The sequence below is a fragment of the Gallinula chloropus genome (assembly GCF_964237585.1).
Source record: "Gallinula chloropus genome assembly, chromosome: 21".
Taxonomy (NCBI): domain Eukaryota; kingdom Metazoa; phylum Chordata; class Aves; order Gruiformes; family Rallidae; genus Gallinula; species Gallinula chloropus.
In genome coordinates, this window is record NC_140106.1 from 4,346,971 (window position 1) to 4,371,919 (window position 24,949).

The following is a 24,949-nucleotide window of genomic DNA, read 5'->3' on the forward strand; positions in this document are numbered from 1 at the left end:
GCATTGGGCCACACACAGGAGAGTGTGGACCTCAAAAGCAGGGGCTGGGCCTTCAGAACAGGACTTTAGGTGCTGACAGTGGAGCTCTAGGAATGAAAACATGGCTTTCCACCGCAAAACCAGGTTTGGAGCCCTGAAGAGATGCTTTGCAGCCTAAACCACTCTCTTTGGAGTCTGAAAACAAGGCTTTGAGCATGAAACAAATGAGGCCATTTTCCCTGCGTGAGGAGTTTGCAACCTAAAACCAGTCTTTGGGCACACAAAACTCTGTGCTGAATCTTCTAAACTGGGCAATGATTCCTAAAAGCGACATGTTGGAGCCAGAGAAGGAGGCTCTGTACTCTCACGTGGAGGTGGTGGGTGGGCAGGCTTGAGGCCTTCAAAGGGATGGTCTGGCTCCTAAGGAGGGGAGTCGTGTCACCTTAAAAGTGCGGCTTGGAACGTCTCCGTGAGCCCTTGGACCCCCAAAATGAGGGTTTTAGACCTCAAAGAGAGACCTGGGCAGACCAGAGAGCCGGGCAATCACCAGCCATGCGGCCATGGGAGCAGGTCCAAGGCTGGGCCTTTCTGGGTGACGAGGGCAGAGAGCAGCCCTTGGGAGAGGCCTGCAGAAGGGCCCTGGGTGACAGCCTGCATCCCTCTGGGGTGGTTTGACAGGCAAGAAGGACCTGTGGCCCTCCAAACAGGGGACACAACTCCACGTGCAGCCAAGTGCCTGCGTCCCACAGCACAGCCAGCGCTGAACGGCACCCTGCAGCACCCAGCACTGCAGCCATGGCAGGGCCTCGGCAGCCTCCTGTCTCCACAGGCACCTGGCTGCAGCTTCAGGAGGCTGGTCCCACACTGCCAGCTGCACCTCGCAGCTGGACAGATGGACAACCAATCCCAGTTCCTCTGAGAGATGGAACCAACTGCAGCAGCCATCGTCATCATCTCGAAACACTGCCTGGCAGCCACAGAGCACCAGGGGTGGACCTGCTCCCACCAGATCGGGAACCCTGGTACCCTCTGATGCCTCTTTTCCTGGCATTGCAGAGATCGTGGCTACAGGGGAGGCCGTTTCTGTAACTGGACACGTAATTGCCCTGTAATCTTGAGGCAACTGGAGCTGGACAGGGTGGGCTGGTGTCCCGGGGACCCTCACCCTGCGGGGTTCAGTGCTCCTGAGAGCTGGGCCCGAGGAGCGATCGCTCTCTGAGCACCATGGCAGCACCCTGGGAGAACCCTGTGTGCCCAGAGCAGCTTCTTGGCCAAGCAGCAGAGAAACAACGTCCAGGTCCATTCTGAGAAAGGGCTCACACCCCACCAGTTTCCACCCTTACCTGTGGTCAGAACGGGGAGACCAAGCAGAGGGATCAACGTTACCCTGAGGTCATGCCAAGGAGAATTCCTGGGAGTCAGCCCAGGGGACGATCCTTGTGTTAAAAACCCCAGGATCTCCTCTAGCCAAGGGAGGTGTGAGGGTGCTGAAGAAAGACAAACCAGAGAAGTGTTTTTTTTAGCAAAGCTTCCCCCTGAGGCACAGAGGAGATGTTTGTGGTGCACAGACCCATCTTCCAGCTGGCCAGGACTAGTTCTGGCTGGGGGGGCTCGAGTGCCCCACAGAGATTATCCCTGGGGAGGAGAAGGCAGCAGCCAGACTCGACTTCATTGCTCAGCAGCCATTTCCCACTCCTTGGAAAGCGTTGAGAGAAGCAAGGTGTTGCCTCCAGACATCGGGGACAATCTAGAGCCCCAATCTTGCACCCAAACTTGGCCTTCAGTGGCAGGGATTCTTTTCCTTCTCCATGCAGATGATGTCAAGGTTGAGCTGCTTCAGGAGGGGCCGTTAGCCATTGGGATGGTGTGGGACAGGGTGGTGATGTCACCCTGCCATGGTATGTAGTGCTGTGCAGCAGCAACAGCAGCAACAGAAGAAAAAAGCAGCAGCAGAAGCATTATTCAGGCAGGAAGGGCCACAGCCCCCACCTGCCTCTTTATCCTTCAGCTGGTGGCCCTGCGACCCCAGGGGCTCGAGGCTGCTCCATGCCGATCCTGGGAATTAGGTATGTGGCAGGCAAGGGCAGCAGCCAGTCCTGGCAGCAGAACCCACTGCCCCTCTGGGTGACAGTGGGGCTGAGCTTGTGGCTGCTGCCACGGGTATTATCCAGGGAACTGATGGGGCCGGGAGCAGTGAGAAACCTTTGTCCCTAGAGCTGTCCCTGTGTCCCGCTGTGCTGGGGTAGCATCCCTCGGGCCTTTGTGCCCAGCCTGGAGCGGCACTGCAGAGGCCAGGAATAGCCCTGGGGAGCACCTCTCCGAGCCCTGGGCTTGTCACAGCCCTGTCCCCAGGGCCATGGCTCTCAGGCTGCCTGGCTGAGTGCCGGCTTTCAGCCTCAGAGACGGCCGTCCTCAGGAGATGTCCTCTCAGGAAAGCAGGAGCCTTCCACAGCTAGCCCTACTGTGCTCTCCTTGGGTTAACATCAGTCCCCATGGAACAGGCTGGAACAGCCCACAGCCCCAGGGAGAAGATGGGGCAGCACCAGGGCTGGGAAAAAGAGGTGCTCTTTCTTTCCCCTGAGCCGGGAATCCCACTGAGCCTGAACGTGGCGTGGCCAAGGAGAGGCTGGTGCTCAGGGCATCTCAAATCCCGACCGCTGCTCCACACCCCCAGTCCTGCGGGCTGTGGGGTCTGAGCGGCCAGCTGACTTCATCAGAAAGTGTGTGGTAGGGCCGGGGCTGGGGCTGAACTGGGGCTGGGGCCGAACTGGGGCTGGGGCTGGCTGCTGGCAGCACTTGCTGGGAGCTGGAGTGTGAATTAGCTCCTTGTTTTCGCAGGTGAACCTCTCTCCCAGCTTCACCACAGACTCTCGCCTGGACCGGGTGAAGGATGCACTTCTCTGCGATACCATCAGCCTGATAAACGTGCCTGCTTGTGACAGACGGACATGCCCCCCCACAGGCATTCATAAGCCTGCACCCCAGTCTGGGAGCAAGCACTTCCTTTTATACTATTCCTACCACGGGTTATACTTGATGTATTCTAATTGGCTCTTAACTAAAGGTTACATTTACATACTCCACCCATCTTGCAGCCTGGGAATCAAGTCTCTTTCTCAGTCCCAGGAGCACTGAATCCTTATCACAGCTCCTGCTCCCACATCTTGTGGCCTTGCTGCGTGATACACAAGAATATGCTGACCAATTGACCCTTCTGTTCTCACCAAGACGGCGTGGGGCCTGGTCTTACTGAGCTACACAGGGGACTGCTTGAACAACTGCTCCAGAGGCTCATGGCCTTGCTTCTCAAGCCATTCTGCCACAATTCCCCCTTTTTCTTTTTGTACAATCACCACCTGGTTAGTTGCCTTTTCAATTCCTCTTATAATACATCTATATGCTATGTGTACTATTATAACTACAATTATAATGATTAAAAGCCAACGATAATATACAGCTTAAGCAACAAAGCCTTACTACAATAGCAATAAGTAACAGTATGAATCTCTTTGTGGATGGACTGGGAATGGTCATTCATGCCCTCAAAATCTTCACAACCGTGGCCGTGTGCGAGCAGCAAAAAATCAATAGCAGCTCTGTTCTGCAAAGCAGCGTGTCTCACACTATCTACATCAGTAAGCAGGCCTCTGAGAGAAAGAGATGTAGCATTGGTTTGTTTACTCAGCCAACAGCCTAAGTTTGTTAGTTTCTTTAAGGCAGCAGCAGCTGCTACCCCAGGGGCCAGTGCTGATTTGCCAGGGTCAAAGTTTTGCAGACTCAACTCCGATCAATATGGTCAGTGAGCTCCTTCATTGAAACACACACAGAGCTTCTATAAGTTTCCATATCAGTATACGAGTTACATTACATTGCTATTGGTTAGATGCTCTGTTCATGTGTCTCACTATTGCTAAGAATTGGTTGAGGCTGCACAGTCACTTTGTTGCCCTTTAAGGTAATGGCTAATGTTCTTGCAGTTTGTTACCTTATGGAGTTTCTGACAAGATCCTGTTCTCAGACATCTGCTCTCCTGTTGATCTGTCTCTGTTGGCTTCCACAGGTCTGATACATGGGGGTGAGAAATAAATCTGGATGGGCCAAAACCACCATTCCTCTCAAACTGCATTACTACAATTCCCCCTTCTTGTTTATGGACCAGCCAGATTTTTGTGAAGAGGATTATCCATCCTGCCAGAGAAACACTGTGACATACACGGCAAAAACGATACTCAGGGAAAAATAACTGACGAACACAGAAGCCCTTGTTTAACTAAATCTAAAAAACCATCCCATAAACACAAAGCCATACTATAAAACGTGGCAAGCTAAAAACTGCTAGTTGGCTACACATACTGCTCACACCAAAGTGATTAATTATTAGTCATAACGAGTTTTGAGAAGCATATCTTATAGTTAATCATTGTTAGTTTACCTTTGATGTCTAGAAGTTATCTGCACACCTGCTGTGTTTTGGCCATCTTATTATGGCTGGTTAACGACATGTTCACTGACTTCCAAATACTTTCCTACAAGTCCTTCTTGGGTTGAGGCAGTGTGTACCTCTGTCTTCAAGGTCACTATGTTTGAGAATGTAATTACCAAATACCTCTCAGCATGAGTAATTTTCCTGTCTTATGGCAATTCAAGGATATTGTCTTCTGTGAGGAGAGCCAGGCCCCCGGCAGGCCCACTGTCCTCCTTGCCAATTTTTTCCCTTTTAGTATCTGTGTTACAAGAACTGCTTTTTGAGATCTCTGCAAGGGCCCTTTGCAGAAAGCTCAATGAACATGGCAGTAAATGTAAGACAAGTACCATAATTACCAAATCCAGTAATCCAAATTTGACCATTGACAATATCCATCCTGAAATTCCCCAGTCATGACACCAACTGTAAGTGCCTTGATACCTTTGTTGTTGCATTTGTTTGCTTTGCCAATCAGGAGTGTCAGAAGTGCAGATAACAGCAGCCCTGCGTTTTCCTGCAGGCACCGATTGCAGTCTGTGACCTTAGGCTGTGCAGAAATCACTATTTCCCTAATTTTCATTTAGCACAAACACATGCATTTTTCAAAGACTGTCAGATCATTCAAAATATCCCACAGCAAAGTTCATAGTCCACTGTGGCTGCAGTTGGAACACTTGACTTCAGTCACTGGGATCAGGATCTTGTCCTGGTTCATGCAAGCTTGAGTTCTTCTGGATCCACAGCTTTATCCGCTTGGCTCCCGTATCTGTAACGACACAGGCAGATCTCCTTCCCAACTTAGTACCTGTAACTTCGTTCTTAATAACACTTGACATCGACTTTTCTCTCCCTTTTTCCCCTTTTTTTTTTTTTTTTTTTTTTTGCTTCAAACCTTCTTTTAAACCTAATTCATGGTTCACCATTGGAGGTACCAAACTGTTCTGTGACAGACATAACCAGTTCAAAACATGAAGAGCTTTGTGAGAGTTTGATTCATATGTTCTACCATGGCTTTGCCTATAGGCAAATGTGGTGCCCCTGTAACACAGGCAATGTTTGTTCTATATATTCTGAGCTGGACAGGACACAAGGAGGATGTGGGATGCTGGAGGAGCTGCGAGGTTGCACACCCCCAGCTCTAGTTTGAGATCTTCCCTGTTACCTTAGAGATGTACTGCTGACAGATCATACACTTGTCGTGTTTGATCTCCTTTGGGTTACATGTTATGAAGATGCCTTTTCCCTGGCAGCCACTGGGAGGCTTGAGCACGCACTGCTTTGCTGGAGGCTGGATGTGACCTCCTGGGAGCAAGGGCAGGCTGAGTGTCAGTGCCTGGTGGGCACTGTGAACCTTGAGCTCATCACACAGAAACTCCACCTGGGAGGAGAGAAAGCAGCAGCAGCTCAGTTCCACAGGCCTTGGCACGAGGCGGGAAGGAAAAGTCGTCTCCAGTCACCCACAGGTGCTCGCTAAAGCCTGGCCCTGCACCTTCCCCTGGGTGCAAACCACAGTCAGCACCCTCAAATGCTCTGAGGGGTACAGCAGCTGCGCAACTTATCTGCCTGCAGCAGTGCTGACTGCCACCCTCTACCCTCAGCACTGGGCTGAGCTGGAGCAGGCTTTGTGGAGAGATGTGCCAGGCTCAGCAAGGAAGGCTCTGACCCAGCCCCAGATAAACATTCACTCGGAAAAAATATCCCCTGGAGTTTAGGCAGAGCTTGGGCACATGCACTGCCTTTTCCTCAGGATGCCTGTGGTGGGCGCATCCCCATCCCTGTTGTGGAGAGCCATTGTTTGCAGCCCAGACTTCACCAAGAGCCTTTGTTTGCCCAGGCTTCCCTTCAGTCCCCCAAAGTCCGGGAACTGGAACAAAACCCACAGACCCAGACACTACGTGGGATCTCGTTGAACTGGGCCACGCCAGGGCTGCTCAATGCCTGCGCGTCATTGCTCACGCCCCGCCCACGAATGGCTCTCCTGTGCCGGCCTCGCAGGGTTGGCCTTCTCTTGCCTGGCCTTTGGGCTTAGTGGTGCTGAATCCCTGGGTGTCGGCTGGTCCCTTGGCTGTCGGGAGCAGCTGAGAGAGCTGATCCATGATTCCCCAACGTTGGATAAGGTTCTCCCGCTGCAGAAGAGCCTCCCTTCTTTCCTTCTCCTCCTTTTCCACACTGTCCTGGGGCTGCACAGAGTTGTACTGCATGGGCTGGACCTTTGGAAGACAGACCCGAGTTGCAGCACACTTGAAGCCCTAGTGATGCCCGAGAGACACCAAGCCACAGGCTGCTCCCAACTGGAATATAGTAGTTATGGATTTAAAAGATTGTTTCTTTACTATACCCTTGGCCCCTCACATTACTGGTGTCCCTCATTCCCCGACGGGACAAGCAGTTGTTGAACGTGCTCTTGGCACAATGAAGCGTCAGCTTCAAATACAACAGGGGGGATGTTGGGAGAACTGCCACAGGAATGGCTGGACAAAGCTCTTCATGTTCTTAACTTTTATCTTGCAGAGATGATTCTGGTGTTCCTCCAATTTTTCTTCACTTCTCCTTTTTTCTAAATCGACTCTGCAAAAAGGAATTAGGGTGCAAATAAAAGACCCAGTCACAGGGCATTGGTCTGGTGCGCACGAGCTCTTGACTTGGGGAAGGGGCTATGCTTGTGTCTCTACAGATCGTGGACAACAATGGGTGCCTGCATGAAATGTGAAGCCAGTGTTACCTGAATAGAGGAAAGAGAATTGCTGCCAGCTTGTTTCTTCTGGGAGCTGCTGCTTCAAAGGGTTGGACTCAATTAAATAAGGTAGCCTGTTGGTTGGCAAAGCAATCAAATGCAACAACCAAGGTATTAAGTGCCCTGGCTACAGACGCGGATTCTGGAAGACATACCACCTTGCAGCAATTGACTTTCTCTTACTGGCTCACGGGCATGGATGTCAAGATTTTGCTGGCATGTGCTGCATGAACCTGTCTGACCACTCTCAGTCGACTCATGCGAGCATTCAAAAAAATAAGAGTTCAAACACAAAAGATACAAAAAGAAAAGGGATTCATTGGACTGGACAGCTTGTTTAGTGAGTGGGGAATTTCAGGATGGGTGCTGTCAATGGTCCAAACGGGATTATTGGCTTTGATGATTGTAGTAGTTGTCTTACTCCTACTGGAGTGTTTGTTGAGCTTTCTGCAAAGGGCCCTGCAGGAATCTCTACAGGCCTTTTTTGTGACAGAAATACAAAAAGGGGGAATTGTCGGGGATGCAGCAGGTCTGCCAGCAACCCGGCCCTGATGACCAAAAAATTGACCTGGACAACACTGTTGCTTCCCCCTGAGATAGAGAAATCGCTCACTTTGTAACAAGCTCAGGGAACCGGGTGAAAGTGAGGAGCAGGTGCAGGCTGGCTGGAGCCAAGCAGAAGGTGGAAAAAAGATGACCAATGGCAAAAGTGTAAAACGACCCTTTAGTCTATAGAGTTCTTATGTGTTGTCTGGTTAATACTATAAAGAGTCTGTGCAGTTGCAATAAAGTGGCTGGAGCATATTAAACTGCACTGATCACTGAATGGTGGGTCGTGTCCGTCCCTACTACAACATATGGCCTGGCTCCTCTCATCACGTACGGGCAAGCAGTGCTCGAAGCGCAGCTGAATGTGAAGAATTGATCCACGGCATTGCCTTGCCAAAATGGTAAAGAAAACGTGTTGGCAGTGTGCATTCCAGCACTCAGAAAAGCACTGCCCCAGGCAGCTGCTGCCATTCTGGCACAAGCTCTGCTGCCCAGGAAGCTCCCGTAGCGCAGGGGTTCACAGATGGCAACATGACGTCCCATCCCACAGTGCAGCCGGCTGTGGCCTGGAGAGTCTGGACCCTCTAAAGCAGGGGTTTGGCCTTCAGAACAGGACTTTAGGTGCTGACAGTGGAGCTCTAGGAATGAAAATGTGGCTTTCCACCCTGAAACTGGGTTTGGTGCCCTCAGGCGATGTGTTGCTGCCTAAAACTGGGCGTTTGGAGGCTGAAAACAGGGCTTTGAGCATGGAACAAATGAGGCCTTTATCCCTGCGTGAGGAGGTTGGATGCTAAAACAAGACTTTGGGCACCCACAGCTCTGTGATGAATCTTCTAAATTGGGCTATGGTTCCTAAAAGCAACACTCTGGAGCCAGAGAAGGAGGTTCTGTACTCTCACGTGGAGGCGGTGGGGGGGCCTTGGAGAGAGCAGCTGAGACTGCAGAGAGCAGCCCTTGGGAGAGGCCTGCAGAAGGGCCCTGGGTGAGAGCCTGCATCCCTCTGGGGTGGTTTGACAGGCAAGAAGGACCTGTGGCCCTCCAAACAGGGGACACAACTCCACGTGCAGCCAAGTGCCTGCGTCCCACAGCACAGCCAGCACTGAACGGCACCCTGCAGCACCCAGCACCGCAGCCATGGCAGGGCCTCGGCAGCCTCCTGTCTCCACAGGCACCTGGCTGCAGCTTCAGGAGCCTGGTCCCACACTGCCAGCTGCACCTCGCAGCTGGACAGAGGGACAACTGATCCCAGCTCCTCTGTGAGCCAAGCAACTGCAGCAGCCATTGTCACTTGTACCTTGAAAAGCTGCCCGGCCTCAATCCCATCCAGTACAGTCAGAGACATTTTGCAGGACTGGCCCAGCACCATCCAGCCCTGAATCCCAGTGCCCCATCCTCCCACAAGGGCCTGAGGCAGCCCAAACAGCAGACAGGTTTTGGATGTAACAACAGACTCCTGAGCAACAGCTGCAGGCTTCGACATTTATTTCCATATCAGAGCTCAGCAATAAATGCAGATCAGAGCACAACTGTCTGGCTCATGATGGCAGAAACCCAGGAGTTCCCCAGGTCTTGGCCAAAAAGCATCTTCGAGCACGCAGGGACATGAATGCCCACAGGGTCAGCAGTCAGGACCCTGGGCATGGAATCTGCCAATGTGCAGGGCATGAGACCTGCCTCCTAAATAGGGAGCCTGAACCTGAGTGTTTGGGCCACAAAAAGGTGGGTTTGGTGCCCTCAGGCGATGTGTTGCTGCCTAAAACTGGGCGTTTGGAGGCTGAAAACAGGGCTTTGAGCATGGAACAAATGAGGCCTTTATCCCTGCGTGAGGAGGTTGGATGCTAAAACAAGACTTTGGGCACCCACAGCTCTGTGATGAATCTTCTAAATTGGGCTATGGTTCCTAAAAGCAACATTCTGGAGCCAGAGAAGGAGGCTCTGTACTCTCACGTGGAGGCGGTGGGGGGGCCTTCAAAAGCAGGCTCGAGGCCTTCAAAGGGATGGTCTGGGCTCCTAAGGAGGGGAGTCCTGTCACCTTAAAAGTGCATATTGGAACTTTTCCGTGAGCCCTTGGACCCCCAAAATGAGGGTTTTAGACCTCAAAGAGAGACCTGGGCAGACCAGAGAGCTGGGCAATCACCAGCCGTGCGGCCATGGGAGCAGGTCCAAGGCTGGGCCTTTCTGGGTGACGAGGGCAGAGAGCAGCCCTTGGGAGAGGCCTGCAGAAGGGCCCTGGGTGACAGCCTGCATCCCTCTGGGGTGGTTTGACAGGCAAGAAGGACCTGTGGCCCTCCAAACAGGGGACACAACTCCACGTGCAGCCAAGTGCCTGCGTCCCACAGCACAGCCAGCGCTGAACAGCACCCTGCAGCACCCAGCACCGCAGCCATGGCAGGGCCTCGGCAGCCTCCTGTCTCCACAGGCACCTGGCTGCAGCTTCAGGAGCCTGGTCCCACACCGCCAGCTGCACCTCGCAGTGGGACAGACGGACAACTCATCCCAGCTCCTCTTTTTTACTTGAAAAAGCAATTATTTAATTGTAATAAGCTGAGGTAAAAGCCAATTCTCATATGTCATGTCTGTGTATTGGTCATAGTTTGATTGGTCTAATTAATACTGGTAACTTGGCTACTCCATCTAACTGTGAATGTTTCTGTGCCGTGTCATGTAAATAGGTAAAGGTACAGATACTGAGGTATGCCTGGAATGCTGCTGAAAAGAAACAGGCTTGACTTCTAGCTTTTAGGACTTAGTGATCTAAAGAGTCCCTTACAACCAAGGCAATTATATGATTCTATGGTTATTTTTTTAAATCCCCAGGCAGATTTTAGAAGTAACTTAAGCAGCTGGGAGCCCCAAGTTTTAAAACAACTCTTTGCCGTCTGACACCCACAGAGCCATGTATAGAAAAATATGGCTTTTACTTGTGCCCTAGCTCAAACCCAGGAAGGGGATATTGCAATTATCCTTACGCTTCCTACTGTGCTTATTGGGGTATACGAAACCGTTGTTTTCATGTTATGATGTTGCCCTTTGAATATTGTAACGTAAACTGTGTAACCATGATGTGATCTCCTGAGAGTGAATAGGGGAAATTTGGATACTTAAGTCTGACCCTTTCAGGATGTATTGCCCCTTGGAGTTGTATAGAATGCCTGCCCCTATGGCAGTCGGTAGAAGTAAAGAAACATTGGCTGCTAAGAGAGAGAACTCCTGCCTGTCTCACGGGAGACCAGGGTTCCATTACCCAACAGGGAGTCCCTTTTTGGTGACATTGATTTATTGGCATTGACTTCAGATATTGCTAAAAGGAACTGAGTTTTGAAAATTGATTTATGTGGAAGGGGTCAGGAAAATCTTGAGGAAGGTGGGGCAGGAAGGGAATCATAATCGGTGGGACACTCTTTTTGGCTGGTCACCCTCTGCAACAGGGATTCTTAATACCATGATACACCCCATTGTGATTTTATTGGCCAGCTTGGGAGTCCTATTGATATTAAGCATTACGCTGTATTTGTGGGTTTGGAGACTGTTTAAAAGACTAACGCTCATGTATGATGCTCTATATGATTCAGGGAGATTATGTAAGTAAAAGAATTTACTTAGTATAATAAGAAAAGCGGGGATTGATGTATGGGACCATATCGATATAGGGACAATAAGTTAATCACAACTATACATGTGTACTCAAAGATTGTGCTCATGGAACTCAGCCACGTAGCCATGCAGTTTGGCGAGAACAACTAATGCAGGAGGAAGCCTGTTTTTCTTTCCCTGACAAAGGACCACCTGAGGAGTACGAAACGGTCTTGCATTTTCTCGAGGGAGTAATTATAAGAGGCAGGAGTTCGAGGACAGGATGGCATCTGTCATGGATGCATCCATAAATCTCCTTGCTAAAAGAAAACAGATGGTTAACAAGGACATAGATCTCCTTAATAAGGACACGAATTAGCTCAGACTGATCAGAACACTGCCAGACCCTCACATTCCAGGTGAAAGTTGAAGAGTACATCGTGAGGAGGACTCAGGTTCTTCCTCCCAAAGACCTCCGAAGACCCTTGCCCACAATTTTTGGAAAGATCTGTGCAAGTGCAAAGGACTGATAAGCTAATTAGCATGAGAAGCGAGAGTAGGTGGGTTTAGGTAATGAATATGTGTAGGCGTTAATTGAATATTCATGTTTCATTGTATAAATATGGGATGGTTTACTCCCTCCGGCATGCACGCTTGTGGTGGAGCGATCCCCCGTGCATCTGCGCGCAATGAACACACCTACTTCATAACTTTTGAGTTACAGAGTATTTCTGTACGTCACTCTGAGAGCCGGAGCCGATTGCAGCAGCCGTCGTCATCTGTATGTGGAAAAGCTTCCTGGCAGCCACAGAGCACCAGGGTTGGACCTGCTCCCACCAGATCAGAAACACTCCAACCTCCACCCCAACCTTAGTGGCCATCCTGCGCAGCCAGCTACATGTTGCAGGACTGGCCCAGCACCATCCAGCCCTGAGATGAAGGGAGACCACCCCCAATCCTATCGCCCCATCCTCCTGCAAGGGCCTGAGGCAGCCCAAGCAGGCGACAGGTTTAGGGTATGACAACAGACTCCTGACCAACAGCTGCAGGCTTCAACATTTATTTCCATATAACAGCTCAGCAATAAATGCAGATCAGAGCACAACTGTCTGTCTGATGATGGCAGCAAACCCAGGAGTTCCCCAGGTCTGGGCCAAACAGCATCTTGGGGCACGCAGGGACATGAATGCCCACGGGGTCAGCAGTCAGGACCCTGGGCATGGAATCTGCCGATGTGCAGGGCATGGGATTGGCCTCCTAAATAGGGAGCCTGAAATCGAGAGTTTGGACCACAAAAAGGTGTGTTTTGAAACTCAAGATGGAGTTGAGACTGTAGAAATGATGTGCTGGGCAATCAACGTGACATTATGGAGCTAGAAAATGAGGATTGGGACACCAAGAAAGCCTCTCTGGAGTTTGAAAATGAGACTTTGCCGCTAAAACTGAGCCTTTAGACAGCAAAAAAGCAGCAGCTTTGGAACCTTTGCTGCTGCAATGCTCCCATGCCTGAGCAGCTCCCAAGAGAAGCCCCAGGGTTCAGGACAAACGTTCCCCATGCCGGTGGCGCCCGGCCTCTCTGCAGTGCCTCAGCAGCTGCCTGCACCAGGAGACACAGCAGTGGCATTTAAGAGAGCTGCTCCTGGCTGTGCTGGCCAAGCCAGTGCTGGGCAGAGCCAGCCATGATGCCCAGTAAAACGTCCATGAGGCGAGAGGCAGGATGGGGAAGCCTCAGTCTCCCTCCCCTCAGGAGCACTGGCATGCTGGGGTGGTGCTTTGGTGGTTTCCTCAATGACTGTGACCATGGTGATTTTCTGAAGTGGTTTAGCCGCTGGCATTTGCCACCCTGGACAAGGAGCTTGCCGAGGAGCTGTGTGTCTGACGCCTCTTTCCCTGGCTTTGCAGAGATCGTGGCTGCCTGGGAGGCCGTGTCTGTAACTGGACACATAATTGCCCTGTAGTCTTGGGGCAGCTGGAGCTGGACAGGGTGGGCTGGTATCCCGGGGACCCTCACCCTGCGGGGTTCAGTGCTCCTGAGAGCTGGGCCCGAGGAGCGATCGCTCCCTGAGCACCATGGCAGCTCCCTGGGAGAACCCCGTGTGCTCAGAGCAGCTTCTTGGCCAAGCAGCAGAGAAACAACGTCCAGGTCCATTCTGAGAAAGGGCTTGCTGCCCCCCCAGTCTCCACCCTTCCCTGTGGTCAGAGTGGGGAGAACAAGCAGAGGGATCAGGGTTACCCTGGGGTCATACCAAGGACAATTCCTGGGAGTCAGCCCAGGGGACGATCCCTGTGTTAAAAACCCCAGGATCTCCTCTAGCCAAGGGAGGTGTGAGGGTGCTGAAGAAAGACAAACCAGAGAAGTGTCTTTTGCAGTTTCCCCCTGCAGCACAGAGGAGATGTTTGTGGTGCACAGACCCATCTTCCAGCTGGCCAGGACTAGTTCTGGCTAGGGGGACTTGAGTGCCCCACAGAGATTATCCCTGGGGAGGAGAAGGCAGCAGCCAGACTCAACTTCATTGTTCAGCAGCCATTTCCCTCTCCTTAGAAAGGGCTGAGAGAAGCAAGGTGTTGCCTCTAGACGTTGGGGACATCTGAGAGCCCCGATCTTGCATCCAAATTTGGCCTTCAGTGGCAGGGATTCTGTTCCTCCACCATGCAGATGATGTTAAGGTTGAGCTGCTTCAGGAGGGGCCGTTAGCCATTGGGATGGTGTGGGACAGGGTGGTGATGTCACAGAGCCCTGCCATGGTATGTAGTGCTGTGCAGCAGGGACCAGCACTGTAGTGCTAGCAGCAGCAGCAGCAGCAGTAGTAGCAGCAGCAGCAGCAGCAGCAACAGAAGAAAAAAGCAGCAGCAGAAGCATTATTCAGGCAGGAAGGGCCACAGCCCCCACCTGCCTCTTTATCCTTCTGCTGGTGGCCCTGTGACCCCAGGGGCTCAGGGCTGCTCCATGCCGATCCCGGGAATTAGGTATGTGGAAGGCAAAGGCAGCAGCCAGTCCTGGCAGCAGATCCCACTGCCCCTCTGGGTGACAGTGGGGCTGAGCTTGTGGTGGGGTCGGGCTGGGAGAGCCGTGGTCAACTCCACAGGCAGGAGGTGGCAGACGTCCCGTGGGGAGGCACAAGTTTCACGGCTGCTGTTACCCTGGAGCTTGCCTTGGGATGGGCAAGCAGGGATGCTGTTGCTCCTCCATGCAAATGATATCAAGGTTGAGCTGCTTCAGGAGGGGCCATTGGTCATTGCCATGGTGTGGGACAGGGTGGTAATGTTTGCGGCTGCTGCCACGGGTATTTTCCAGGGAACTGATGGGGCCGGGAGCCGTAAGAAACCTTTGTCCCTAGAGCTGTCCCTGTGTCCCCCTGCCCTGGGGCAGCTTCCTTCAGGCCTGTGTGCCTGGGCTGGAGTAGCACTGCAGGGCCCAGGAATAGCCCAGGGGAGCACTTCTCCAAGCCCTGGGCTTGTCACAGCCCTGTCCCCAGGGCCATGGCTCTCAGGCTGCCTGGCTGAGTGCCCGCTTTCAGCCTCAGAGACGGCCGTCCTCAGGAGATGTCCTGTCAGAAAAACAGGAGCCTTCCACATCTAGTCCTGCTGTGCTCTCCTTGGGTGAACCCCAGTCCCCATGGGACAGGCTGGAACAGCCCACAGCCCCGGGGAGCAGATGGGGCAGCACCAGAGCTGGGAAGAAGAGGTGCTCTTTCTTTCCCCTGAGCTGGGAATCCCACTGAGCCTTAGTGTGATGTGGCCAAGGAGAGGCTGCTGCTCAGGGCCCCTCTGCCACATCACCTCACGGCTTGCTGAGCCACTCTTGGCTCTGAGGCAGAATTGCCCCTTAGCCCAGTGTCCAGGTCCCTGCTGAGCGGCTGCTCTCTTGTCTCTTTCCATTCCAGTGTTCCCTCCATCAACCTGACCAGCTGCAAGTATGAGAGTGGTAAGCCCGAGGTGTCGCAGCGTGTCCTTTTCAGCCAGGGATGAGAGCTGGTGCCCAATGCCCTTGGCACGCTTGCTGTCGCTTCGTGCCTTTATTGCTCACAAACCCCGTGGAGCCCTGTGCAAAGGAAGGAGCGACACCGCAATGGCGGTGCAAGCCCCCCGCCCCCCACCCCCCGTCTGCCTGTCTTTGCCGTCCAGCTGCTAAAGGGGGTGAGAGGGGTTTAGTGAGGGGCAGTTCGGATGCCAGACTGGTACCCGTGCCGGAGGAATGATGGGGCAGCTCTGGCCTGCACATGGTGCTCTGGGACCCTGAGGCATGTGGACTCAGGGGGCTGAGAGCTCCCAGAATACCTGCAGCCAAGGTCTGGGCTGTGTTTAGCTGCGTAAAGCTTTTCTGTCACCTCCTGAAGGGCTCTGCCGGTACTTTGCATCCAGCACAGGCTGGAGTGTTTTGTCCCCCCCCATGTCACTGGTTTCACTGGGGGTTTAGCAGTCCCGTGGAAGCACAGGCTGGAGCGTTATGACCACCCCCATGTCCCTGGTTACACTGGGGGTTTAGCAGTCCTGGGGCCCCTCTGCCTGGCCCCTTTGTCACCTGCTCTCTTTGGTCCAGTGCGGCGGGCAGCACAGTGCTGCGGGCTTAGAGAAGTGGGAGAAACCGAGGAGTGGACGGTGTGGTGGGCGGACACCTCAGTCTCTCTGGAGCACATCGTGAAAATGAAACGGTTTCAGGTAAGTACCCCCCTGTCAAGAGCTGCAGGAGGAGCTCAGTAAGGGGCAGGGGGGGAGGGAGGCGGGATACGCGGGGGACGTAATAGAACAACGTGTTGCATCAGGAAACAGAAGCGTCCAAAGGATCACCCATGGCCCTTGTCTGCTTGGGTTCCAGAGGATGCACGCTCACGAGCCTTTGCTTCTGCTGCTTCGCTGGTACGGTGCCATCAGTGACACTGGGGCAGTCAGTAGTGCGAACGGGAAAGCTGCCAGCCCCTTTCACACGGCATGGATTCAATGGGTCTTGATGAGAAGCAGCCGCCTTCTAGGAGCTGTGATCTGCTGGGGAGGGCAGGCAGCAGGGCTTAGAGGGAAGGAGATGATCAGTCCTGCTGCTGAATTTCAGCTGAAGCTGCTGGAGAATAATCTTGTCCCTCAGAAGGCAGCCAAGGCCTCCGCTTCAGAGCCCAGCTTCCCATTCTGCCCACTGGTTTCCGTGTGCGCCGGCTTTCCTCAGCTCTGGGGGAGGATCCCTGCTGTCCCTTTCCTGACTGTCTTTTCCCTCTGCACCTCTTTCAGAAAATCAACCACTTCCCAGGCATGATGGAGATCTGCCGGAAGGACTTGTTAGCGCGCAATCTGAACCGCATGCTCAAGCTCTTCCCCAAGGAGTACAAGATATTCCCCCGCACTTGGTGCCTGCCAGCTGAGTGAGTGATGGGCATTAAAGCAGCTGAGAGCAGGGATAGGAAATGAGGCAGCGGGAACCTCTCTGTGGTGGGCTGGGGGGGTCTCTCACACTTGGGATCCCTCCCTGTGACTGAGCGGTGTGTCGGTACACGTCTCTGGCTTCAGGCCGTGTGCCTTGCAGGCAGAGTGCAGAGGGGCTAAAGCTGGGGAGGGGCACCCACCCGGAATGCCAAAGGGCAGTGGGCGAGGGAGGAGTGTGAATCGGCTTTTGGCTGGAAGGTGTCTCTGCAGCTGGGAGCGAGCAGGAGAGGCGGCAGTGGCGGGGCGGCGTGGCAGGCTCTCGTCTCCCGGGGGCTGGGGCAGTGCCCATTGCTTGCCCAGGAAGGGCACGGGACAGGGGCACGAGGCAGATACACCCCACCGATGGCGATGGCCCCTGTGTCTCTGCCAGCGCTGCAGCAGAGCACGCTGAGGCCAGAGGGTGGTGGGAGAGCGCGGGTCACTCCGCTGAGCAGAATTCTGGGCACAGTGGGATGGAAACTCCCACCAAGGTCCCGAAGCTTTGGGGCGCACGGCCGGGCTTCTCTCCTCACGTACGGGCGAGCAGTGCTCGCAGCGCGGCTGAATGTGGCCCAGGAGCACCCCGTGTCGTGGCAAGGGGCCAAGATGCCCTTTCTTAGGCAGATTTTACTCTGGCCGTTGCCTGAAAACCTAGAAACAGGGCTCCCCTCACCTGCTCCATGGCCACACCCTCCTCTTGCTCAGCAGGATTTTCCCCATTCCTGACCAAAAGCATCATTGCTGCAAGATCATCTCTTTGCAGGCCTCTGACTGTTCTTGGGGCTGTTTCCTGCGGCCAGGAAAACTTTTCCTCTGTTATGGGCGAGCTCAAGGGATGGGTTTTTTTTGTGGCTCTGAACAGCCCCTGCTTCCTCCCACAGCTATGGAGATTTCCAGGCCTACAGAGACAAGAGGAAAACCGGAATGTTCATCTGCAAGCCTCCCAGTGGCTGCCAGGGAAATGGCATCTTCGTAACACAAAACCCAAAGGAGATCAAACATGACAAGCATATGATATGTCAGCAGTACATCTCTAAGGTAACGGGGACAGTCTCAAACAAGAGGTGGGGGTTTGCAACCTCGCAGCTCCTCCAGCATCCCACATCCTCCTTGTGTCCTCTCCCTGCACCTTCCTGGACCTGCCAGGGGCACAGAGGTGGCCGCAGCTCAGCAAAGGCCTGGCGAAAGCTTGCCTTTCTCCTCGCTGCTGAGGGGCCGGGGAGCGGCACAAGCAGTGAGACAGAGCAGCCAGCCTCGTGCAGGGCAGCCAGCAGCCGCCTCGCAGCCTTTGCTTTTCTCACGTCCCTCCTGCCTTTTTTTCTCACAGCCTTTCCTCATTGATGGCTTCAAATTTGACCTTCGTTTTTATGTGCTGGTCACCTCTTGTGACCCACTGAGGATTTTTATCTACAAGGAGGGTCTGGCCCGCTTTGCCACCAAGAGGTACATTGACCCCAGCAGCACCAGGAACCCAGTAGGAAAGGCAAGTCTGGTGGCTTTCATGGCATGCAGCTTGATTCTTTCCCGTTCTTTGCACCCTCTGTACCTCTTCCCAGAACTGTCTGTGAGCAGTTTGTGTTGGTGCCATATGGCTTATAGTAAATGAAAGCCTCTCATGTTTCCTCTCTCAGGATGACACCTTCATGCATTTGACCAATTATGCCATCAACAGACGCAGTGAAAACTTTGTCTGGGATGACGTGAAGGGCAGCAAGAGGTACGGTCTTGTGTGGATGCTGCAGTGCCTGGGGCACGACCTGCAGGAAGGCTGCCTTTGGGAGCCCTGTTTGCCAGGGCCTTTCTCAGGGCGAACGTGGTATCACAGGGCAGCTCTTACTTTCTTCTGTCCTGCACACAGGAAACTGTCTACTCTGTTTGCCTGGATGAGAGAAAACAACATCAACACAGCCAAGCTCTGGGAAGATATTGAGGATCTTATTATCAAGACGCTGATCTCCGCTCACCCCATTGTGAAGCACCAGTACCACAGTTGCTTTCCCCAGCACGTGACTGGCAGTGCCTGCTTTGAGATCCTGGGCTTCGACATTTTACTGGACAGAACGTTGAAGCCGTGGCTGCTCGAGGTGAGGGAGGAATCTCCTGCTGGGCTGAAGCAAGTCTGGAAGCAGTGGAGAGCCGAGAGCTGGCTGGTCTGGGGGGATGCTGCGCAGGAAGGGGTGGTGGGCTGAACAGAGCTGATCTGCTTCAGAAGGGCCACCTGGGTCCCAAAACCAACAATCTGTGAAGTCAAGTAGCCAGGCGAGCTGCTGTAGGCTAAGTGGAATTGGAAGGTGTCCCTGACCGTTCCCTGGACACCCTCTACAACAGCAGGGAGTGCCCTGAACCCAAGGCCTCCTTGACCTGTAAGAGCATCCTGAATCCCAACAGCTGCTCCACACCCCCAGTCCTGCGGGCTGTTGAGTTTGAGTTGCTGGACGACTTCATCAGAAAGTGTGTGTTAGGGTGGGCAGGGACTGGGGCTGGGGCTCGGCCCGGCTGCTGGCAGTGCTTGCTGGGAGCTGGGTTGTGAATTAGCTCCTTGTTTTGGCAGGTGAACCACTCTCCCAGCTTCACCACAGACTCTCGTCTGGACCGCGAGGTGAAGGACGCGCTTCTCCGCGATACCTTCAGCCTGATAAACGTGCCTGCCTGTGACAGAAGGAAGGTGCTGGAGGAAGACAGGCAGCGCGTAAAGGAACGGCTCCTGCACAACCATCAGACTCTCCGTGCATCCAGGTACCGCTCTTCCCCATAATCCACAGGTCCCAGTGAGAAAAGATCTCCCCAAGGCTTCAAACATAAGCTCACGGAGGCTGTGGCACTCTAAGGCCTTGGAGGAGAAATCTCCCAAGCCATTGGCATCCTGCAAGGAAGCGCCAGGGCTTGTCTCTTGGCACGGGGAGACTTGAGGCGCTGGGTGCTCTGGGTCCTGTGCATCGAGGTCCATCCCCATCGAGCCCACTGCCCGGGCTTTTCCTGCCGCGGTGGCAGGGGGCGGTGGGTGAGCAGGAACCCCTCCAGCTCCTGTTTCAATTAGGACACCCAAGAGAACTCCAGGCTGGAGCTGCTGAGCATGTTAACCCCGCACTCGGCCTGCCCCTGCAGCCTCAGCTGCTCCAAGCTGCCCGCTGGCCTGCGAGGAAAGCTCCTGACAGAGTGCAGGGTGGCAGGAACGCCTCGAGCAGGGGCTTCTAAAGGAATAATCTTGTCATTTGGTTAGCTGGGTGAAAAGGCTGAGGGGCAGGGTGAGAGCCTGGGCAGCAGGGGAGAGAGCTGGAAGTGCTTCCCCAGCCCTCTCTGGGGGTAGGTGGAGTGCAGATCGCGTTGTTTCCCTGCATGCATGTGAAAGGAGGTATCAGACAGGGAAAGAAGCTTGCCAGGCCCTTGTCCCTCACCCAGCCAGCACCTGGAGCCTCCTGTCCCACCTCCCTGCCTCTGCTTTCTCCCGGTTTGCAGACGTGAGGAGTTGGAGAGCAACCAGGCTGCCTGGCTGGAGGAGGCAGAGCAGTATGAGAAGTCCCACCTGGGCGGTTTCCGGCGCATTTACCCGGCGTGTGGGACAGAGAAGTACGAGCCGTTCTTCAACCAGAGCATCTCCCTCTTCCGGGAAACGGCCGCATCCAAAGCAAGGGAGGAGTGTGCCAGGTACGCTGCCCCTGTGGAGAACCCACTCTTCACAGGGCTGGCACAGAGACCCCTGGCTTCTGAGCCCTTCTTGGGAGCAGCTCTGGTGCTCAACAGATGCACCTAAGCTGGTGAGCGCTGGAAGGGAAGGAGTCTGCTGGAGTGCATCCTCTGGAGAGGCAGACACCCTATTCCACTGACTTCTGGGCCTGTGCTGTGGCACAGGCATCCTCGACCCTTCTGGCGGCCATGGCCGAGTTCAAGGGGGTTTCTCACACCGTGCGAGTCTCTTTTCCAAGTCCTCCTGGCCCATCTCCCTGCACCCTTCTCTTCGGGTCTGTTCAGTCCAGACTCGTAATCGCCTTTGGTTCTTACGGCTCCTCTTGACCTGGTGACTGAGACTCCTGCTCTCCGGCAGGCAGCAGCTTGAGGAAATTCGACTGAGAAAAGAAAAGCTGGAGGCTCTCACCAGCAAGAAGAAAACGGAGAGGAAAGAGCACCTGCAAGGAGTGTCAGCTGGGGATAAATCCCAGATCCATCCCAAGCCCACAGCTCCCACCACCCTCCTCACCAAGAGGCTCAGCAGCGCAGGGAACAGGAAGGTACCTTGCTCTTGGGAGTGGTGGTCATGAGGCCCTCAAAGGCACTAAGGTGGAACAGGGCTGGGCTGGCCATGGGTGACTCCCAGGGAAGGGAGCTCCGAGGTTTGACTCCCCTTCCTGATGTCGGGAGAGCTGACAGCTTGTGCTGGGAGGCCCTTGCAAGCACCAGGCTGTCCCGTCCCGTGGCTGTTGGGACTCCCACCGGGATCTTCTCCCAGCTCCAGCCCCAAGTCTGTCATTCTCCTTAGGGCTGGGAGCAGCCAGTGGCTTGGTGTCTCTCAGGCATCACTAGGGCTTCAAGTTTGGTGGAACTCGGGTCTGTCTTCCAAAGGTCCAGCCTATGCAGTACAACTCTGTGCAGCCCCAGGACATTGTGGAAAAGGAGGAGAAGGAAAGAAGGGAGGCTCTTCTGCAGCGGGAGAACCTTATCCAACGCCGGGGCATCGTGGATCAGCTCTCTCAGCTGCTCCCCAAAGCCAACGGACCAGCCGACACCCAGGGATTCAGCACCATTAAGCCCAAAGGCCAGGTAAGGGAAGGCCGACCCTGCGAGGCCGGCACAGGAGAGCCATTCGTGGGCGGGGCGTGAGCAATGACGCGCAGGCATCGAGCAGCCCTGGCTTGGCCCAGTTCACCGAGATCCCACGTGGTGTCTGGGTCTGTGGGTTTTGTTCCAGTTCCTGGACTTTGGGGGACTGAAGGGAAGCCTGGGAAAACAAAGGGATTTTTTTCAGAGCGAAGGTTTATCTGTGGCTGGGTCAGAGCCTTCCTTGCTGAGCCTGGCACTTCTCTCCCCAAAGCCTGCTCCGGCTCACCCAGTGTTGAGGGCAGAGGGTGGCAGTCAGCACTGCTGCAGGCAGATGAGGCGGGCAGCTGCTGTGCCCCCTCAGAGCATTTGAGTGGGGGGTGCTGAATGTGGTTTGTACCCAGGGGAAGGCGCAGGGCCAGGCTTTAGCGAGCACCTGTGGGCGACCAGAGACGACTTTTCCTTCCCGCCTCGTGCCAAGGCCTGTGGAACTGAGCTGCTGCTGCTTTCTCTCATCCCAGGTGGAGTTTAGGTGTGATGAACATAAGGGTCACAGCACCCACCAGACGCTGACACTCAGCCTGCCCTTGCTCCCACGAGCTCACATCCAGACTTCAGCAAAGCAGTGCATGCCCAAAACCAGAGCCAACGCTGAGCTGCCAGCCACACCGGGCTTGGATCCTGCTGCCACAGGCTCCCTCTCCATTCAGGGACATCACATCATCTGCCATGAGCGCAGCAAATTGCAGCAGGCGAGAGGCCAGCGGCTCCCTGGCTGGGGAATCAAGGCTGCAGACTGTGAGTACCACGCTCCCTGCTGCTGGCACTGAGGAACCCCATCGAGGAGATTCCAGGGAGTGAGCAGGAGAGCTGCTGGGTTCTGCCTGTCCCCCCAACAAATAACTCTGCTCTTGCAGGTGAAGCCCGCAGTGTGTCCTCACACATGGGCAGATGTCCCCCGGTATCCCCAGCCAGCACGGTCTCAGACAACGACATCACCAGCTACACTGAAGTCCAGGAGCTCCCCACCTCCTCTGCCACCTGTGTGGGGAACAGGAGTCCCTTGCACTGTGCCAGCCTGATCGGTAGGGAAGGTGGCCAAGGGCCCCCCGGTACAGCCTTTTTCCCCTCAGCTGCTCACTGACCACCCAAAGGTCCTGGCTGGGGATGGCGGCTGCGGCTGAGCCCAGACAGGGTCCTAGTGCAGCACGGCCGCTCCCCCCACAGGAATTCATAGGCTCTCCAGGCAGGGGGCTGCTGCCTGCACCCTGCCTGCACCCTGCCTGCACCCTGCCTACACCCTACCTGCACCCTGCCTGCGCTCTGCCTCACCCCCAGGCAAGAAGCACCCCCTCTCCCTAGACGCTGCCCCGCTCTCTGCCCACCGCGGTCACTCCCATCCCCTCGCCCCCTGAGCGCCTGCACGGGACAGATGTGGAATGGTCCTGATGTCAGTGAAATGGGTATAAAACCTCTCGCTCCCATGGGAGGATTGAGCAGCAGGCATTCCTTATTGCAGTGCCAGATGCACGAGGGATTGCTCCTGCCATGTCCAGGGACTGGATGGTACAGAACAATTGTTTCCTTTCACATTGCTTGTTTTTCATAGGATTCATTTTCCTCCCTCTTTGCTGGGGGTTGTTTGGGCTTTTTTCCTCTTCCCTTTTAAAAATTGCTTTTTCCTTATGAAACTGTTTTTCTCTCATCCCATGAGGTTCTTTCTCTTTTTTACCCTTTGAATCCTCCCCATATCACAGCAGGGGAGAGTTAGTGAGCTGCTGCCTGGTGCTTAGTTGCCAGCTGAGGTTAAAACCATGACACCAAATCCATGACACATGGACGGGTTTTTTTTTTTTCCCTGGGCACTTTCCAGCCCAGTCCACCTCTCACCAAACTCTTCACCTTCCCCTTCTCTCTCCCCAGCAGAGGGCAGTCTGGGCAGTGCCCAAGGCAGAGCTCTGGTCCCTCCCCAGAGAGCCTCTGAAGGGCACAGAAGCTCCTGGGTGGCAGACAGGGGCATTCAGCCACAGAGACTGGGGCATCCATGGACCAAGGAAAATCAGGTCAGTGGCACTCTGTGTTCCCTGTTGTCCTCCCCAGAGGATGGGGAGGGGTCTGCAAGTCCTTCTGTGCCATGCCCCGCTCCCCCCGGCCAGCACAAGATCCCCAACCCTGGCATTCCTCTGGCTGCTTCTGCTTCCCAAGGGACAGAGTAGCTGGCCTTGAGCTGCTGCAGCCCAGCTGCTCCCAGTTCCGATTCTTTCCTGACCTGCCTGGCCCAGGCAAAGAAGTTGCTGCGTGCTCATTTCTTCTGCTTCAATTCAGAGAGGCCTGGCTCCTCTCCCACACAAATTCACCGGGAAGAACAAGACGGGTGGCTCCTGACGTAGGAGGAGATGATCCATTTCTTTCCATTACCACAGCCTGGAAAAGGGAACATCAAAAGAAGAAGGAAAGACAGACTGGGTATATTCAACCCCACACGGGGAGGCACTTGCCTAGGAAGGCCGGCAGCGTGTAGCTGCTGAGCAATGTCTCGTCAGTTGGCTCAAGGCATCCTTCAGCTCCTGGTTCCTCTTGCTGTAGATGAGGGGGTTCAGTGTGGGAGGAGTGTGAACTGGCTTTTGGGTGGAAGGTCTTAACAGTACCCGCTTCCTCCCACAGCTGTGGAGATTTCCCGGCCTACAGAGACAAGTGGAAAACCGGAACGTTCATCTGCAAGCCTCCCAGTGGATGCCAGGGAAAAGGCATCTTCATAACACGTAACCCAAAGGAGATCAAATACGACAGGCGTATGATCTGTCAGCAGTACATCTCTAAGGTAACAGGGAAGATCTCAAACTAGAGCTGGGGGTGTGCAACCTCGCAGCTCCTCCAGCACCCCACATCCTCCTTGTGTCCTCTCCCTGCACCTTCCTGGACCTGCCAGGGGCACAGAGGCGGCCGCAGCTCAGCAAAGGCCTGGCGAAAGCTTGCCTTTCTCCTCGCTGCTGAGGGGCCGGGGAGCGGCACAAGCAGTGAGACAGAGCAGCCAGCCTCGTGCAGGGCAGCCAGCAGCCGCCTCGCAGCCTTTGCTTTTCTCACGTCCCTCCTGCCTTTTTTTCTCACAGCCTTTCCTCATTGATGGCTTTAAATTTGACCTTCGTTTTTATGTGCTGGTCACCTCTTGTGACCCACTGAGGATTTTTATCTACAAGGAGGGTCTGGCCCGCTTTGCCACCGTGAGGTACATCGACCCCAGCAGCACCAGGAACTCAGTAGGAAAGGCAAGTCTGGTGGCTTTCATGGCATGCAGCTTGCTTCTTTCCTGTTCTTTGCACCCTCTGTACCTCTTCCGCCTCCTCCCAGGAGGTATTTCAGTTGTGTCTGTGAGCTGTTTGTGTTGGTGTCCTGTAGCTCATTGTAAATGAAAGCCTCTCACATTTCCTCTCTCAGGATGACACCTTCATGCATTTGACCAATTATGCCATCAACAGACGCTGTGAAAACTTTGGGATGACGTGAAG

General features: G+C 54.3%; 2 protein-coding genes across 2 annotated transcripts in view; one reads left to right on the forward strand and one right to left on the reverse strand.

Moving 5' to 3' along the window:
• LOC311199750 (tubulin polyglutamylase TTLL13-like) overlaps nt 1-24,949 on the reverse strand; it is a gene marked incomplete at both ends in the record, with an annotated part of 446,429 nt that overhangs the window by 308,024 nt on the left and 113,456 nt on the right. The gene's annotated exons all lie outside the window — the stretch shown is intronic.
• On the forward strand, nt 8,004-24,202 carry LOC311199715 (tubulin polyglutamylase TTLL13-like; the record flags this gene model as incomplete). The annotated part of the gene is made up of 15 exons (XM_084273850.1): nt 8,004-8,128; nt 15,185-15,225; nt 15,841-15,959; nt 16,521-16,651; nt 17,573-17,729; nt 18,019-18,165; nt 18,323-18,408; nt 18,550-18,775; nt 19,243-19,427; nt 20,148-20,336; nt 20,734-20,917; nt 21,300-21,446; nt 21,965-22,241; nt 22,361-22,528; nt 24,108-24,202. 15 exons carry the CDS (start codon nt 8,004-8,006, stop codon nt 24,200-24,202), a joined length of 2,277 nt encoding a protein of 758 aa, XP_084129976.1.